This window comes from Ornithorhynchus anatinus, chromosome 3, assembly GCF_004115215.2.
Source record: "Ornithorhynchus anatinus isolate Pmale09 chromosome 3, mOrnAna1.pri.v4, whole genome shotgun sequence".
In the NCBI taxonomy this organism is placed as follows: Eukaryota; Metazoa; Chordata; class Mammalia; order Monotremata; family Ornithorhynchidae; genus Ornithorhynchus; species Ornithorhynchus anatinus.
In genome coordinates, this window is record NC_041730.1 from 120,134,525 (window position 1) to 120,153,471 (window position 18,947).

An 18,947-nucleotide genomic window follows, 5' to 3' on the forward strand; every position below is an offset into this window, starting at 1 on the left:
GGCTCAAAGATTGAGAGAGGAACAGACATTTCATCCCCATTTTACAGATGAGGAGACTGAAGTAAACAGAGGCTAAAAGACTTGCCCATGGCCATAAAACAGGCAAGTGAAGAAGTTGGGATTAGAACCCTGGTCTTCTGACTCAGTGTTCTATGTTCTTTCACTGAGCCACGCTGCCTAGAGTGGTTGAGAGGATATAACCTGGGGAGAATAGATATTACTCAAGAAAAACCACCTGAAGCAAATATGAAAATATTACCAGGGTTCTGACTCAGACTTTGCTGGTGGATGGACACTTTGACCTTCTTGTCCAAAGCTACAAGAAAATGACTTGGTTACATATGGAGGGAGCGGGTGAAAGAATGAGGTTATTAGTGGTGTGACTATATCAGAATGAGAGCACTAAACTAAGTGTACAAAGTACATAAGCTCTTAGAGTGGCTGTGAATTGAGGCAATTAGGGTGTCGGGAATTAGTTGGGGAAGACTTTCTGGAGGAGAGGGACTGTAGTAGTAGGGCTTTGAAGATGGCAGAGAGCTAAAATCTGTCAGCTTTAGCAGTAGAAAGAAGTGTACATAGAAGAATAGTGAAAACAAGGGATTCCAGGTGAGAGTAAGTAAGGCAGAAAGAGTTTGGGAAGAACAACTAAAGAGAGATGATATGCAAGATGGGAAAGTTGGTGGCAGAGAGCCTTAAAACTAATGGTAAAGAATCAGAATTGAGGATTTGTCACCAGACTCCCTTTCAATGGATCAATCAATGATATTTATTGAGGCCTGTACTAAGTTTGGGATGAATACAATAGACTATGCAGACTCAATCCCTGCCCATAAAAAGCTTACAGACTAAAGGGGGGGGACAGACATTAAAATAAACTATAGGTAGGGAAAATGAGCAAGAATAGGGACATATACATAATGGTATTTGTTAAGCACTTACTATGAGCCAGGCACTGTACTTAACACTGAAGTGGATACATGCAAATCGGGTTGGACACAGTCCCACGTGGGGCTCACCGACTCAGTACCCATTTTACAGATGAAGAAAATGAGGCACAGAGAAGTTAAGTTACTTGTCCAAAGTCACACAACAGACAAGTCACAGAGTCAGGATTAAAACCCATAACCTTCTGACTCCCAAGTCTGCTCTGTATCCACTGCATCAGGCTGTTTCCTATAAGTGCAGTAGGCAAGAGGTGAATATCAACTGCTTAAGAGGTGCATATCCTTGAACTCAGTTTTGAATAACTTTATCTAAACTTGGCTTGCCTTAAGGCTCAAAAATTTATATTTCATTAATGTCTGTGTTCCTGTCTAAACTGTAAGCTCCTTGTGGGCAGGGAAGGTGCTTGCCAACTCTATTGCATTGTATTGTCCCAAGCGCTTAGTACCACGCTCTGCACAAAGTAAACACTCAAATACCATTGATGATGAAAAATGATGATCTCCACATTTTAACACTGCTAAGAGAGGAATACAATCAAAATTGGTTTTAAAGGAGTGACAATGAAAGCTAAACACACTGGATAATCATCAAAGCCCTAAAGGTTTATTTTCTGCTAAAGTAGAGATATAATGATATTTGTTTACTATTTCTAAACAGATACAGTTCATAGAATTTGCCATTCTTACAAAGGAATGATTTAAGTGCTTCCTCAAAAATGACCCATTTATAAGGAATTGGCTCAATAGCACTGTATGTTTTTCTGTGAAAGCAGAACTTAAATTTTAGAATGTTATACACTTGAAGGAACATTTCACTCTATTTTAAAACTCATTTGCTTTGCTAAGTACAGTTTAAGTTTTGAATAAGACATACTGAGGGAAAGTGGAGTGACAGTTTGCTCAGTCAGGGATGTTCTTATGGAGGTGTTGACAATTAAAAGTGGATTCGGTAGGAGAGTTTAAGGCAAACTTCAATGCTATTACAACCTACACAGGCTTGGGGAACCATTCCAGAACCTGCAAAAAGCCAGCAGGAGCTGATAATTAGTTCTAAAACTCCCCTCAGAAACCTGTTAGCTTGGTAAGGACTGCAAGGAGTTAGAGCTTCCTACCCAGGGCTTGCTTGATTGAATCAACCCATCAGTCAATGGTATTTATTAAGCGCTTACTATGTGCAGAGCACCACACTGAGCGCTTGGAAAGGTACAATAAAACAAAGTTGAAAGACATGTTGCCTGCCCAGAAACAAACAAACCCTGGCACAAGGCAGGACTGGACCATCAATGAGCTTAAGGTCCTTCAGTGTTTCCAAGATATGCAATAAGCCTAGCTTGCAGGGCAGGCTGCCTTAGTCAATCTCCTTAAGGAAGCTGTTTGGCCTGAGCTCACAGTAATGATAGACTGCAGCTATGTGTACCAGGGAGCCAGCTTGGTAGAAAAAGTCTGGGGCTGGGAGTCAGAGAACCTGGGTTCTAATCCCAGCTCCGGCTCTTGTCTGCTGTGTGACCTTGGGCAAATCTATTCACTTCTCTGTGACTCAATTCCCTCAGGTGTAAAATGGGGATTAAGACTGTGAGCCCCACGTGGTACATGGACTGTGTCCAACCTGTTGACCTTGGATCTGCCCCAGGGCTTAAAACAGTGCCCGGCACATAGTATATGTTTAACAAGTACCATTTTTTTAAAAAGGGTGTGGCTGGCACATAGCAAACTCTTAACATAAACCATTAAAACAAAAAGATCATGGCCTCAGACACGACAGGGGAACTGGAGTTCTATGGGGCAGGGTTTGGTATTCTACTAGACTGTAAACTCATTCTCTAGACTGTAAACTCATTGTGGGCAGGGACTGTGTCTACCAACTCTGTTATATTTTACTCTCCCAAGCACTTAGTACAGTGCTATGGACAAAGTAAGCACTCAATAAATACCACTGATTGACTGCTAGCTACTAGCCTCGAAGGCAACAAACTCAGCCATAGAGAGTAGCCACCCCAAACACCAAACCTAATAATAATAATGATGATGATGATGGTGATAATATTTAAGGGCTTATTTTGTGCCAAGCATCGGAGTAGGGTACAACACAATCAGATGAGAGACAATCTTAGTTCCACAGTGTTCATAGTCTAAATGGGAAGTGGGGTGGGACAGAGAACCGGTAATCCCCATTTTATAGATGAGGAAACTGAAGAACAGAAATATTAAGTTTCTTGCCCAAGGTCACAACTCAGGCACGTGACAGAGCTGGGATTAGACTTCGGGTTTTTTGACTCCCGGTTTTATGCCCTTTCCCCTAAACCACACTGCTTTTATGCTTTGCAGCCAACAGATGGGGTCGTGGGAGGAAAATGGAGGGAGGAGGGCCAAGATAACTTCCACACAATCACAGCAGAGTCATTTACAAGTATTTATTTGTTGGTATTTGTTAAGCGCTTACTATGTGCCGAGCACTGTTCTAAGCGCTGGGGTAGACACAGGGGAATCAGGATGTCCCACATGGGGCTCACAGTCTTCATCCCCATTTTACAGATGAGGTAACTGAGGCACCGAGAAGTGAAGTGACTTGCCCATAGTCACACAGCTGGCAAGTGGCCGAGCCGGGATCCGAACCCATGACCTCTGACTCCAAAGCCTGTGCTCTTTCCACTGAGCCATGCTGCTTCTCTATTATTATTACATTATAATATTATAATTATTAGTAGTAGTAGTAGTATTCACATAACTGTCACTGCAATAACTGCAACAAATTTTACTTTCCTTTACACATTTCCCTTCCCCTCAAGTATACTGACTAATAGAATTATCAAAGGCTACTTCAAGAATTATTGATATCTAAAGTAAACAACAACAAATATGATAGCCCAAGGTATCTTTCTGCTGACTCCAATTCCATAACAAATGGAACGTTCTTACCATTAGCTTTACATCTTTCAATTCCCTTGCCCTCTCCTATCCTACCTCACAGATTTCCTACTACAACCCAGAACTCTCACTCTACTTCTCTAAAGCCAACCTACTCACTGTAGCTCCATCTTCTCTATCTCACTGCTGATTCCTCATTCATATCCCACCTCTGGCCTGAAACCTCCCTCAACCCTTCATATCCAAAAGACCACCACCATCAAGGTCCAAGCCTGCTCTCAACTCCACGTGTACCTGAATCAGGCCCTGCTAATCCACATTTTTACTACAGTTGGGAAGGGCCACGGCCGGGCAAGCCAGAGACTTTGAGCCAATACAAGGCTTTATGGAAGAAGCTCGGAACTGAAGGAAATCATCCCCAACATGAGCATCAGGGCCCAGTAGAAAGAGCCCGGGCCTGGGAGTCAGAGGACCTGGATTCAAATCCTGTCTCTGACAAGTTCTTGCTGTGTGACCTTGGGCAAATCTCTTAACTTCTCTGTGTCTCAGTTTCCTCAACTGTAAATTGGGGGTGCAATCCAACTCCCTCCTGTTTAGCCTGTGATCCCCTTGTGGGACGGGGACTGTGTCCAACCTGGTAAACTTGCATTAACACAGAGGTTAGAATAGCGCTTGATACATAGTAAGTGCTTAAATACCATTTTAAAAAAAACAACACAACAAAAGTTCTTCTAAAATCTCACATCTCCCAGAAAGCTTTCCCTGATTAACCACGTAGTCTTCTGAACCCAGGGCTGACACATATTTTTGTTAGCACAGCTAACATACTACCCATTAGGCTTCAGTGCTCCCCAAATTTACTCTTTATATAGGTAGCAAAAGTGCAGGGATAGGATCTACCTACTCTACTGTATTGTTTTTTCCCAAGGGCTTAGGATGGTGCTCTGCGCACAGTAAGAGCTCAGTATAGAACACAGTGTTTCTGAAACCACATCATTAATATCCCATTCTTCAAAAGTCACATTTATGTCTCATGTAAGAAGAAATACTCAAAAGTCAGAACTAACTGTGAAATGACTGGCAGGTGTAACATTACAGCCATGCACTTTCAAAACTGTCACTTCATAGAATATGCTGGAAGCCTTCAGTAATTTCATATCTTCATATAACCTCTCATGGCCCCAGGGCAACAGGTGCTTTAGAGACTGAGAAAAAGGGATTGTTTTTATACTTTCCTTCCACACGGCTTAACTACCATTTCTTCCTAATTTCAGTTACTCACTAATAAATTATAATATTCTGTCTGCAAACCTCACTCTTACCAGATTTCCTAATACAGAACAGTCAGTTCCACTGGAATGCTTCAAGATTAAAGTTTTACTGGAAAAAAAATCGAAGTATCAGTGAGTTAAGGAGGATTGCTGTCCAACTTTATATAAAGCTTAGTAAACACCATCACATTTACCTAGCCCTTAATAGAAGGGGACTATTCTCCAATCACTTGATCAACAGCCAAGACTTTCAACCTATTACATCAGGACTGTATGGTATATGCACAGGGCAATAGCTCAGCATCAGAACTACACAAACAATTCCCCCCACCTTCCCTCACTAACTATAGATCACCCCGAAACCTTGAATAGTCAAATTTATTGAGTGCTTACTGTGTGCAGAGCACTGTACTAAGCACTTGGGTGAGTACAAAATAACAGAGTTGATAGCCACATTAAAAATGCCACATTTTTAGTATCCCTGTTTCTCCATCAATAAAGTAAATACTTGTCTGATTTATGGGAGACTGTGGAAATTACTGAACACATTTTGAAAAGTATTTTGTGATACTAAAATGAAGGATGACTATCCACATTTTAACCCATTAACCTGCCTCCCACTAAAAACGAAGCTCAAATCTTGTGGAACACTGCCATGGCAGAAAAAATTACATTTCATCATTTATTTCTATCATCACACTCCCCCACTACCTCACCAAACTCACTCCTCCCCACGCTTGGCTCTGACCATCAGCCAAATTAACATGATGTTTTGGAAACACAAGGTGCAGTACTTATTATTCTTGTCAATAGCCAAGTACTCTGAGGAAACAACTAATTTGGATCCCAGTTCCAGTTCCATTCAATTCCAAAAAGAAGCCAACCACCCAGATATAATTCTGGGAAAGAATGAAGTTTCTGTCAGATATCATTAGCATAAGGGCATGCAAGGACCTATACCCTGACTGTGTATAGGTCTCATCATATTCCCTAAAGCCCTGGACCACCAAGGGAGAGTGGTCAACTACATTTTTAAAGAAATGCTTGCCCCACAATACAGAATGACCTTAGCCCTGGGTGAAGAAGTGATGAGGTTTGCAGTGGGTAGAGTAAATGAGGCAGGGAGCAGTATGGCCTAAGGGAAAGAGCATGTGAGTCAGAAAACCCGGATCCTGTCCCAGCTGCCACTTATCTGCTGGGTGACCTTGGGCAAGTTACTTCACTTCTCTGTGGTTCTGTTACTTGACCTGCAAAATGGGGATCGAATCCTCCTCCCTCCAACTCGGACTGTGAGCCCCAAATGGGAAGGCACTGTGTATAACTGGTTTGTCCTGTATAATAGTAATGACAGCATTTAAGCACTTATTATGTGCCAAGCACTGTTCTAAACACTGGGGTAATAACAATAATGGTATTTGTTAAGTGCTTACTATGTGCCAAGTAGCAGCGTGGCTCAGTGGAAAGAGCCCAGGCTTGGAAGTCAGAGGTCATGGGTTCCAATCCCAGCTCTGCCGCTTGTCAGCTGTGTGACTTTGGGCAAGTCACTTCACTTCTCTGGGACTCAGTTACCTCACCTGTGGCTCAGTGGAAAGAGCCCGGGCTTTGGAGTCAGAGGTCATGGGTTCAAATCCCAGCTCTGCCACTTGTCAGCTGTGTGACTGTGGGCAAGTCACTTAACTTCTCGGTGCCTCAGTGACCTCATCTGTAAAATGGGGATGAAGACTGTAAGCCCCACGTGGGACAAACTGATGACCTTGTTTCCCCCTCCCCGCGCTTAGCACAGTGCTTTGCACATAGTAAGCGCTTAACAAATACCACCATCATCCTTCTAAGAAGCAGCGTGGCAATAACAAATGCCATTATTATGATTATTCCAAGCGCTGGGGTAGACACAAGGTGATCAGGTGGTCCCACGTGGGGCTCACAGTCCTCATCCCCATATTACAGATGAGGTCACTGAAGCACAGAGACTTGCCCGAAGTCACACAGCTGACAAGTGGCGGAGCCGGGACACAGTAAGTGCTTTACCAGTACCATTAACAAAAAAAAAGAGGAAAGAAAAGTCATTAGCGAAGGGATTCGTATTTTTTTCCACCGCCCCAAAACTTCGGGAGCCAACCAGGTGGGCCGCTGGAAAGAGCAGGAGATGGCAGGGAGGTAATAATGTTGGTATGTGTCAAGCGCTTACTATGTGCAGAGCACTGTTCTAAGCACTGGGGTAGATACAGGGTAATCGGGTTGTCCCACGTGAGGCTCACAGTTAATCCCCATTTTACAGAAGAGGTAACTGAGGCACCGAGAAGTTAAGTGACTTGCCCACAGTCACACAGCTAAGTGGCAGAGCTGAGATTTGAACCCATGACCTCTGACTCCAAAGCCCGGGCTCTTTCCACTAAGCCTGAGAGGTGCAAGGCAGGGGCGAGGAGAAGAGGAGAAGAAGAGGAGAAGAAGAGGAGGAGAAGAGGAGGAGGAGAGGAAGAGGAGAGGAGGAGAGGGGAGGAGAGGAGGAGGAGAGGAGGAGAGGAGGAGGAGGAGGAGAAGAAGAGGAGGAGGAGAAGAAGAAGAGGAGGAGGAGGAGAAGAGAAGGAGAAGGAAAGGAGAAGGAGAGGAGGAGGAGAAGAGGAGGAGAAGAGGAGGAGGACAGGAGGAGAAGAGGAGGAGAAGAGGAGGAGAAGAGGAGGAGGACAGGAGGAGAAGAGGAGGAGAAGAGGAGGAGGAGAAGAGGAGGAGGAGGACAGGAGGAGAAGAGGAGGAGGAGAGGAAGAGGAGGAGAGGAAGAGGAGGAGAGGAGGAGAGGAGGAGGAGGAGGAGAAGAGGAGGAGGAAACAAGAAGCCCTGAGACAGAGGAGCTCCACGAGGGAGGTGGTTGCAGCTGCCCCCCTGGGCATCCACCCTCTGAGCCTGGACTGCCAGCCCGGGAGAAGCTCTGTTACCTTAGGACTGGCATCGCTTCCCCTCCTGGGCCCTGCAAAGTAGTGTCCCGAGCCCCGCTTCCCGGCGTGTCCAGCTGCAGGGAGCGCAGCACAGTGCAGCCGCAGCAGCAAGAGCAGCAGCAGCAGGATCAGGCTCCGCTCTCGTGCTCGGCCCCGCTCCGACTGGCGGCGCGCGCGCTCGCACCGCCAGCCACACTCACACACAGACCGACAGACACCCCCAGCCACGCGCCCAGGGCCGGCCCCGCCCTGCGCGCTGATTGGCTGCGGCCGAGCCCGGGGGGGGAGGGGCGGGCCCAGGGGCCTCGGCGGGAGAGAGAGAGAGAGAGCGAGAGAGAGAGAGAGAGAGAGACCCGGGGCGGCCATCTTTGATGAGGGCAACGGCCTTCCCTCAGACCGGGCCCCACGGCCCGAAGCGGCGCCCGGCTCAAAGATGGCCGCCCCAGGGGCTCCCTCCTTTTTTTATTTTTTAAAAAGAATGGTTCCTATTTTTAATAATGATAATAATGTTGGTATTTGTGAAGCGCTTACTATGTGCAGAGGACTGTTCTAAGCGCTGGGGTGGCCACAGGGGAATCGGGGTGTCCCACGTGGGGCTCACAGTCTTCATCCCCATTTTACAGATGGGGTCACTGAGGCCCAGAGAAGTGAAGTGACTTGCCCACGGTCACACAGCTGACAAGTGGCAGTGCTGGGATTTTTGTCACATGGTCGTCGTCTCACTCTCCCCTCAGGCTCCTCGTTGTGCACGAGGCTCCTCGTTGTGCACGAGGGCGTGCACGAGGGTGAGGCCGCGGTGTGTCAGGTCCTAGGCGAACTCCTGCCAGCGGCCCGGCCTGCAGGGGAAACTGAGGCAGCTGGCGAGCAGGAGAGCAGAGCCCCTGGCCTCCACTGCTTAATTATTTGCGATGCTCCAAAGGGCCCGACTTCACCCAAGCACGGGGAGAACGAACAGGCCTCGTCGTTGCCTATGCAAGCCTCCTGCGAACTAATTCTCTTCCCCTCTTCAAAACCCTACTTAAAACTCACCTCCTCCAAGAGGCCTTCCCAGACTGAGCTCCCCTTCTCCCTCTACTCCCTCTACCACCCCCCCCTTCACCTCTCCCCAGCTTTACCCTCTTTTCCCCCCATTTCCCTCTGCTCCTCCCCCTCTCCCTTCCCATCCCCTCAGCACCGTACTCATCTGCTCAACTGTATATATTTTCATTACCCTATTCATTTTGCTAATGAAATGTACATCGCCTTGATTCTATTAGGTTGCCATTGTTTTCGAGATGTTCTTCCCCTTGACTCTATTTATTGCCATCGTTCTTGTCTGTCCGTCTCCCCCGATTAGACCGTAAGCCCGTCAAACAGCAGGGACTGTCTCTATCTGTTGCCGACTTGTTCATTCCAAGCGCTTAGTACAGTGCTCTGCACATAGTAAGCGCTCAATAAATACTTTTGAATGAATGAATGACAGCTCTGCAGGGTTGTAGCTCCCACCCTCGCCCCCAGGGATGGAGGGGGTCCCTTGCCTACCCCAGGCTGATTATTGCCTTTTCATTTAAATGTGCTTCAATGCCATTTGTTAAGTGCTTACTATAATAATAATGTTGGTATTTGTTAAGCGCTCACTATGTGCGGAGCACTGTTCTAAGTGCTGGGGTTCAGGTTGTCCCACGTGAGGCGCTCAGTCTTCGTCCCCATTTTACAGATGAGGTCACTGAGGTCCAGAGACATTAATAATAATGTTGGTATTTGTTAAGTGCTTACTGTGTGCAGAGCACTGTTCTAAGCGCTGGGGGAGATACAGGGTCATCAGGTTGTCCCACGTGAGGCGCACAGTGGTCATCCCCATTTTACAGATGAGGGAACTGAGGCCCAGAGAAGTTAATAATAATGTTGGTATTTGTTAAGCACTTACTATGTGCAAAGGACTGTTCTAAGCGCTGGGGGGATACAAGGTGATTAGGAAGTCCCACATGAGGCGCAATCTTCATCCCCATTTTACAGATTGAGGTAACTGAGGCACAGAGAAGTTATGTGATTTGCCCACAGTCACACAGCTGACAAGTGGCAGAGCCAGGATTTGAACCCATGACTTCTGCAGGCCGAAAGGCCTGTTCTAAGTGCTGGGGAGGATATTTATTCATTCAATAGTATTTATTGAGTGCTTACTATGTGCAGAGCACTGTACTAAGCACCTGGAGGACACAAGGTGATCAGGTTGTCCCACATGGGGCTCACAGTCTTAATCCCCCTTTTCCAGATGAGGTAACTGAGGCAAAGAGAAGTTGTTACTTGCCCAAGGTCACCCAGCTGACAAGCAGCAGGGCTGGGATTCGAACCCATGACCTCTGACTCCCAAGCTCCGGCTCTTTCCACTGAGCCACGCTGATTCTCATTAACAAGACCCCTGAGTAATAACATTAACTGTGGTACATTAAGCGCTTACTATGTGCCAAGTACTGGAGTTAGATACAAGATAATCAGGCCCCACGGGGGGCGGGGGGGGGGGGGGGGCTCACTGTCTAAATGGGAGAGCAGCTCTTCAATCTCCATTTTGCTGATGACAGAACTGAGGCACAGAGAAGTGACTTGTCCAAGGTCACACTGCAGGGCAATAATAATGATAATGGCATTTGTTAAGCGCTTACTATGTGCAAAGCGCTGGGGAGGATACAAGGTCATAGGTTGTCCCACGTGGGGTTCACTGTCTTAATCCCCACTTTACAGATGAGGGAACTGAGGCACAGCGAAAAAAAAAATGTTAGAATTTGTAAGCACTTACTATGTGTATAGAGCAGTGTTCTAAGATCTGGGGTAGATACAGGATAATCACATTGTTCCACGTGAGGCTCACAGTCTTAATCCCCATTTTCCAGTTGAGGGAACTGAGGCACAGAGAAGTTAAGTGACTTGCCCAAAGTCACACAGCTGTCAAGTGGCAGAGCTGAGATTTGAACCCATGACCTCTGAGTCCCCAACCCAATGGGGAAGGTGGGATTAGAACCCAAGGTCTCTGACTCCCAGGCCTATGCTCTTTCCACTAGGCCATACTGCTTCTCTTTTCCTGCTACCAGTTTTAGCCTGGAGAGGGAGGGAGGGGCTGTGGGCAGCTTAGACTGAACACTGAAAATCTGGGGCTTCCGCAACTAGAATAAACCGTAATTAAGTGCTTATGTGTGCAAGACACTGTGCTAAGCTCTGGGAGAAAAATGCACAGGTGGGAATTAAGCCCCTGTCCCTCACAGGCTCACAATCAATCATAGTTATTGAGCACTTACTGTTTGCAGAGCACTGTGCTAAGTGCTGGGAAGAGAACGCTATAACAATATATCGGACACATTCCCTGCCCACAACACGCTTACCATTTAGAGGCAGTAAAAGCAGTTTCCAGAGGGCCTAGATACTATGGGTGAGGAGCTAAAATGATTGTAAACTGATTAAAATCCAAAACACGATACCAGGGTTCTAATGTCTTGAGGGAAAATAAATACTGAGGAAACAAATCTAGAAACAATGTCTTAGTTATTAAAATTAAGGGGATTGGAACCTGACTGAATCTGATGACTCAAGAAGATAAGGATAATGGCAATTGGAAATGTGAAAATACTAATCTTGTTGCCTTGAATTTTTGCAAAGCCCAGTGCAAAATAAATTGTCAAAAAAACTCCATAGTAAATAAGATCCTCCTACTAGTTAGCTAAAATATATTCTGCTTTTTTTTTTAAAATACTAGCCAATGACAACTTGGAACCAAATACTTGAGGCTCCTGGGCTGCAAGACAGAGGGTGGCATGTTGTTTAACATGAATTCCTTAACTTAACCTAAAGCACAGCTTCTACGGTTCCCAGTTTAGTTTCCTCGAAGTGTACTCATGGTTATCTTTTACCCTAACTAGTACCCAGAATGATGCCCACTGTCAAAACCCTAAGGTTTAAAGCCTATCATCGTCATCATCATCAAAGCCTATCATGTCAAAGCCTATCATCAACCTCCAAGAGGCGTTCCCAGACTGAGCTCCTCTTCTCCCTCTACTCCCTCTGCCATCCCTTTACCTCTCCGCAGCTAAACCCTCATTTTCCCCTTTTCCCTCTGCTCCTCCACCTCTCCCTTCCCAGCCCCACAGCACTGTACTCGTCCGCTCAACTGTATATATTTTCGTTACCCTATTTATTTTGTTAATGAATTGTACATCGCCTCGATTCTATTTAGTTGCCATTGTTTTTACGAGATGTTCTTCCCCTCGACTCTGTTTATTGCCATTGTTCTCGTCTGTCCGTCTCCCCTGATTAGACTGTAAGCCCGTCAAACGGCAGGGACCGTCTCTATCTGTTGCCGACTTGTTCATCCCAAGCGCTTAGTACAGTGCTCTGCACATAGTAAGCGCTCAATAAATACTATTGAATGAATGAATGAATGTCGGAAAGGATAAAGTTACAACATACTCCATCCCCTGCTCCCCTGTCTCCCCGCCCCCCCCCCCCCGCCCCGCAAAAAAAAAAAAGGTTAAACTACGATGTTTCGTAATAGCAAAAGTTTACTGTTTTCTTTCGAATGAGGTAATTGGCAAAGAGTAAACTTGTTCATATTTGAATCAGCAGTTGACTGTCAGTTTCCGTGGTTAAACTGTAAACTCCCTGAGGGCATGAATAGTGTCCTTTTACCTCTAGTGAACTCTCCCAAGTGTTTAATACAGTGTTCTAAACACAGGAGGCAATAAATAACATCGAATAATAATGATGGCATTTGTTAAGTTCTTACTAAGCACTGTTCTAAGTGCTGGGAGGAGGATACAAGGCGATCAGGTGGTCCCACGTGGGGCTCACAGTCTTCAGCCCCATTTTACAGATGAGGTAAACTGAGGCACGGGGAAGTGAAGTGACTGGCCCAAAGTCACACAGCTGACAAGTGGCAGAGCTGGGATTAGAACCCATGACCTCTGACTCCCGAGCCGGGGCTCCTTCCTCTGAGTCACCTTACTGCCCTGAAGCAATGGAGGTAAGCTGCAATCAATCAGTGGTATTTATTGAGCACTGACTATGAGCAGAGCACTGTAGGCAGCAAGGTGGAGAATCAAGGGTGGAGGCTGAAAAAGCCCAAACTGCTCTCTTAAGTGAGCAAACACGTTGGCATCATGGTTTCCTGGTTAGGCTGTGGAGCAGGGTTAGAAATAGATGGTTTTAAAGACATTTCCACCGTCTGCACAGTGTCCCACCACAAGTGCTGGGTTGACTCAAAGTGTAGATTACAGCTGGAAGAGGAATTTTCCACTAGGAACAGGCTTAAAATATACTCTCCCCCAGGCAGATCCAGCCACTCCGTAGTTTCATTTGGTGTGAGCTTGGCTTGGCAATTGAAATATTTAGTTGCTCCTCCACACTGAAACAAGAACTGAGTCAAACTGACAGTTTGAAATGGAGGGAGAAATGTCTACTCTGACTAGGTTTTTTTCCTCCCTCTAGATTTAGACATAAAAAAATTATGTCTTGGAATAGTCTTTGGAAACCTAATGTTTCAATATCCTAATGTTTTAATCATTTTAGGAAAAAATACTTGATTAATGAGGAACATATTTCACTTATCAAAAAACTAACATGTTCAGCCCAGAGAAAAATAGAACAAGTATTTGAGTAATAGTCTATGTACACAGTCCAGTATTTCCTGAACTCATTTGGAGATTGTAACAGTAATAAGACATCGCTTTCCACCTGGAAATAGGGCAGACATTTTATTCTTTTAATGATTTTTAACTGTACAGCCCAAAATATTGTTATCATAATACTTCTCTTTTCAAGCTGAGGAAAGAATAGATCACGATGATGTTCTGTGGCTGGTGTCACTTTCTTCTCTGGTTTGCATATGACATACCTTTTTATTATTGCAATGTCACGGGCAAAGATTCATTTATTTTACAGGTAAAAAGAGGTTTTTTTTCTTTCCCCATATCCAGAAACATCGTCTGCCATTAGATGGCAAGCCAAAATGAACTCAAATAAAACCCTTGGTCAACAATCAACAATTCATGACTTTTCCCCTTTATCTTTCAAGCTGAAATTGAGGGCCTTTCATAATACGGAAAAGTCAGTAACTAGAGAACCCCAACCTTGACGCCTATTTATTCAGTTAGTATTATCAGGAACAAACTGCTTACTTTCCCAGGACTGTTCTGTCAAGCATTACCGAAGCTCTACCCTAACCCCTTGGCTGCTGAACCTTATGCCATTTTACGGGTTGGCAAAAGTTCGGATGTGGAAGCACAAGCATAATTTCAAATGGAAGTCTTGCTAGTGGTATTGGAAAAATCGGTCAATCACTGATCAATATTTTGTGCCGAATTCTTAAAATATGCTTACTGGCCTCCCTTTTTCTTAACCTAATTTTTTAAAGGTGCAATCTATCCTTCAGTCAGTCCCCAAAATATGCTGGCTGCAATAGTGACTACAAAAAAACTTCAAGAAATACTACTACAAGTTTCACAGTACAGTGTGTTTTAATTTCCTGAATTTACCTTTGTGAGGAGAAATCAATGGAGATTTTTAGGAGAGCTTATGTTGTTGAAGTTCCTTAAGTCTTTTTTCTTGGGATAATTATTTTGACCCTCAAAGAACAGGCAATCTGTTTGTGCATCACTTTTTTTTTTTAGTGGGCCTGTTGGAATTAGTGCTTTCTCAGCATGTGCAAAGTTAATTAAGATTCTTTGCTGTAATTACTTTTGGCAAAGACTTAGCTATAGTTCTATTATCTTGATTTGACTTTTAATTGGTGTGTGTGCATTCCTAATAATACCTTTCCCTGGTAATGAAGGGCTCAAACAGAGAAACCAATCAGTATGTGAAATCTGGTGGATTTTTGTTTCCAAAGAGGATTTAAAATGTGTAGTAGTATTTGGGCTGGCCAGAGTGGACCTTGTGTTGCCTGGAAACAAAACTGATGACAATTTTCTCTATCCTGATTGATAGGAGTTTCCCATTGAGAACAACAGATGAGCCTCAGCCCTGAGACTTTAGGACCAAGAATCTTAGCAAAGGAATTCATTATAGTACTAATGGTGCCAATTAAGCCTGGATGGGAGTGCAAAGTGTTATCACTGCTCTCACCTCTATGACACTAATTAGGAAAGAGGATCTGTGGCTTGGATAGTGGGAAAAGATCAGTTCTTAACTCTCAAAGCCTTAGGTGAGTCAGATACCATCCTCATTTCGTGGCTGAGTGTATGGCAATTCTAATCAAGGGGCCATACCTCAAGTTGTTCAGTTGCCCCTGAGGGTTTATAAGAGTTTAGTCCTAGCATGCCACAAGACTTCTAGGCATAAACAAAAATGAACTCACATGCTCAGAAGCACCCCTTGAAAGACTAACTCAAGTCAGCTTCCAAGCTTTTACCCTTCCGAGACCAAGCATGTAGGAGAAGGTAGGGGGTGTGGAAGAGGGCTATAGAGACAATAGAAGAGCACTCAAGCCTGGCCTGAACCCAACTAGACTTTGACTTTAGGCCATCCACCTCTGCATCAAACAAAAAACACCTCACCATTGGCTTTAAAGCACTCAATCACCTTGCCCTCTCCTACCTCACCTTGCTATTTACTCCTCCTACAACCCAGCCCACACACTTAACTCTTCTAATGCTAATTTTCTCACTTTGCCTCCAACTCACTATTTCGCCTCTGACCCCTCGCCCACATCCTGCCTCTGGCCTGGAACACCCTCCCCCCGAAAATCTGACAATTACTCTCCCCACCTTCAAAGCCTTATTAATAATAATAATGATGGCATTTGTTAAGCACTTACTATGTTCTGTTCTAAGAATTGGGAGGGATACAAGGTGATCAGGTTATCCCATGTAGGGCTCACAGTCTTCATCCCCATTTTACAGATGAGGGAACTGAGGCACAGAGAAGTTAAGTGACTTGCCCAAGGTCACACAGCTGACATGCAACGGAGCCGGGATTAGAACCCGACCTCTGACTCCCAAGCCCGGGCTCTTTCCACTGAGCCACGCTGCTTCTCAGTGCTGCTTATTGAAGCACATCTCCAAGAGGACTTCCGATTAACCCCCTGCCCCATCACCTTCTCCCACTCCCGTCTGCATCACCCTGACTTGCTTCCTTTGTTCTTTCTCCCACCCACCGCACAGCATTTATGTTTGTATCTGCAGTTTATTTATATTAATGGCTATCTCCCTTCTTTAAACTGTAAGCTTGCTGTGGGTAGGGAATGTCTGTTCATTCTTGTATTTTACTCTCCCAAGTGCTTAATACAGTGCTCTGCACACAATAATAATGATGGTATTTGTTAAGCGCTATGTGCAAAGCACTGTTCTAAGCACTGGGGGGGATACAAGGTGATCAGGTTGTCCCACATGGGGCTCACAGTCTTGATCCCATTTTACAGATAAGGGAACTGAGGCACAGAGAAGTTAAGTGACTTGCCCAAAGTCACACAGCTGACAAGTGGCAGAGCTGGGATTAGAACCCTTGACCTCTGACTCCCAAGCCCGTGATCTTTCCAGTGAGCAACGCTGCTTCTCTGCAGCCCTCAATAAATATGACTGGATAAATGATTGAATGAATGACTCCAAGTCTGGGCTGGGAGAGCAAGACATGGGAAGGACTCATGCTCTGAACCTTGGATGGATATGGGGAAGGTTCGGGGAGGATCCCTGGAAGTTCCAAGTCCAGTGACTAGGGCTCTGGAAAAGCAAGAGGGAAAGTAGTACCAGGGCACAGACAGGGAAGTACAGAGGGTCCTGGAGAGGGAGAGATCCAGGGAAAGACTGTTTGAACTGGATATGTTTCGTATTGTTACCGTGTTAAGAAGCAGCATGGCTTAGTGGAAAGAGCGGGCTTGGGAGTCAGAGGTCATGGGTTCTAATCCCGGCTCCGCCACTTGTCAGATGTGTGACTTTGGGCAAGTCACTTAACTTCTCTGGGCCTCCGTTATCTCATCTGTAAAATGGGGATCAAGACTATGAGCCCCATGTGGGGCAACCTGATCACCTTGTATCCCCCCCAGCACTTAGAACAGTGCTTTGTACAGAGTAAGCACTTAACAAATACCATAATTATTATTATTAAGAACATACTGAATATTGTTCAGATCTCAGATCTTAGTGTCTGCCTATGGTAGGGCCTGGAGGAGAAGCTCCAGGAGCCAGGGAAACACTTGGACGTAAGAAACAGTGGGAAGGAACACTTCGTGTGCTTCCTGGAGCTAGCCCCGAAGATGGTGACGAGGAAGACGGCAGGCTGGTGCCAGATGACTTGTGTTCATTTGGGGAGACGCCTGGGCTTCAGCCATAGAGTGGTGGCAGTAATTGGGGCGCATGGACTTGGGGAGCAGTGAAGTAGGACACCCCTAAAATCTACTTTAGCAGAATATGGGAAAACTAAAGGGCATTAAGACCCAGTGGTAGCTGACCAGAGTCCCAGTGCTCCTTAAGTGGCTCCAGGGGCTTTTTCAGCCAGGACATAGGGCTGAAAACTGAGGAACAATAATAATTAAGGTATTTAAGTACTTACTGTGTGCCAAGCAGTATACTAAGTGCAAGGGGTTCACCTGCTGGGACAGGAGGGATGTGGGAGGATCTTCTTTATGCTAAAAGGGCAGGGATTATGTCCTACTACTCTCTAGAACTCTCCCAAGGACTTAGTACAGTGCACTGCACACAGTAAGCACTCAGTAAATACTACTGATTGACTGGTATGCTGCTGGGCAGGAAGGATTGAAGCTGCGAAGTCTATTAAGTGTAGAGAGCAAGGGAATGATTGAGTAGTTACTGCTGATCTGATTAATCTAGATAAGCATTGATGGACATGATAGGCTAAAGAAATTCTGTAAGGACTGGCAGCTGGATTGGAGAAGGCAGCCAGGACTGGGAGACACACTACAGCACAGAAAAGGGTTCTGTACAATGAGCCAAACATAGCTGCATTTTTTTCATTTGTCTGAGTTTACAACATGTGCTAGTTACTGAGCGAATTATTTGCATTGAATTTTGCAAACTTTTTTCGAGGGGAGGGGCGCACACAATGAAGGTTTTGAGGGGATCTTCCTCATTTTACCCCCTAACGCTAGTTTATTCCTTAGGGTCCCGTGATCTCATTTTGTGCTGTCAGGGAGCTCATCTGATCCCATAGACTGCCTGTAATCAGATGACTCTCACATCTATCTTGCAGCAAGGCCCCACCTCTCTTCTGCCAGCATCTTTGGATCCCATTCACTCCCATGGCTTCAACTACCATCTCTACAAGGATAATTCCCCAATCTACCTCTCCAGCCATGAACTCTCCTTCTCTGCAGTCTTGCATTTCCTCGTGCCATCAGGACATCTGTTCTTGGATGGCCCACTGGACACCTGAAACTTAGCGTTTTCAAAAACTGGATTCCTCATCTTCTCACCTAACCATATCCTCCCCAAGACTTTCCCATAACTGTCTCAATCACTCAGTGGTATTTATTGAGTGCTGTGTGTCAAGGTGGGATATAAGATCAGCTTGGTATACTGTAGACAACAGCACCATCCTCCCTGTCTCACAAGCCCATAACTCTGGCATTATCTTTAACTCATCTCTCTCATTCAACTTACATATTCAGTCTGTCACCAAATTCTGTCAGTTCTACCTTCACAGCATCTCTAGAAGCTGCCCCTTCTCCATCCAAACTGCTACCCTGCTGATCCAAGCCCTTAACATCTCCAACCTTGACTACTGCATCAGCCTCCTCACTGACCTCCTAACCTCCTGTCTCTACTCTCTCCAGCCCAAACTTCACTCTGATGCCCAGAACATTTTTCTAATATACCATTCAGTCCACATCTCCCCTCTTCGCAAAAACCTCCAATGGTTGCCCATCCACGCCCAAATCAAATTCCTTACCATAGGCTTTAAGGCATTTAATTAGCTCACCCCTATTTTATAGGCTGATCACCTACTACAACTCAACCCAC

General features: G+C 45.4%; 1 protein-coding gene across 2 annotated transcripts in view; it reads right to left on the reverse strand.

Annotated features, from left to right (window-relative positions):
* The window catches only part of ADK (adenosine kinase), a 505,307-nt gene that overhangs the window by 468,676 nt on the left and 17,684 nt on the right, over positions 1 to 18,947 (reverse strand). The window contains exon 1 of one of the 2 annotated variants that reach the window (XM_029060395.2): positions 8,014 to 8,215. The exons of the other annotated variant lie outside the window; for it this stretch is intronic. Within the exon in view, the coding sequence (XP_028916228.1) occupies positions 8,014 to 8,027 (14 nt within the window). The 5' untranslated portion in view covers positions 8,028 to 8,215. Of the gene's footprint in view, positions 1 to 8,013; positions 8,216 to 18,947 lie in introns of those variants that run through there. 2 annotated transcript variants of the gene reach the window in all.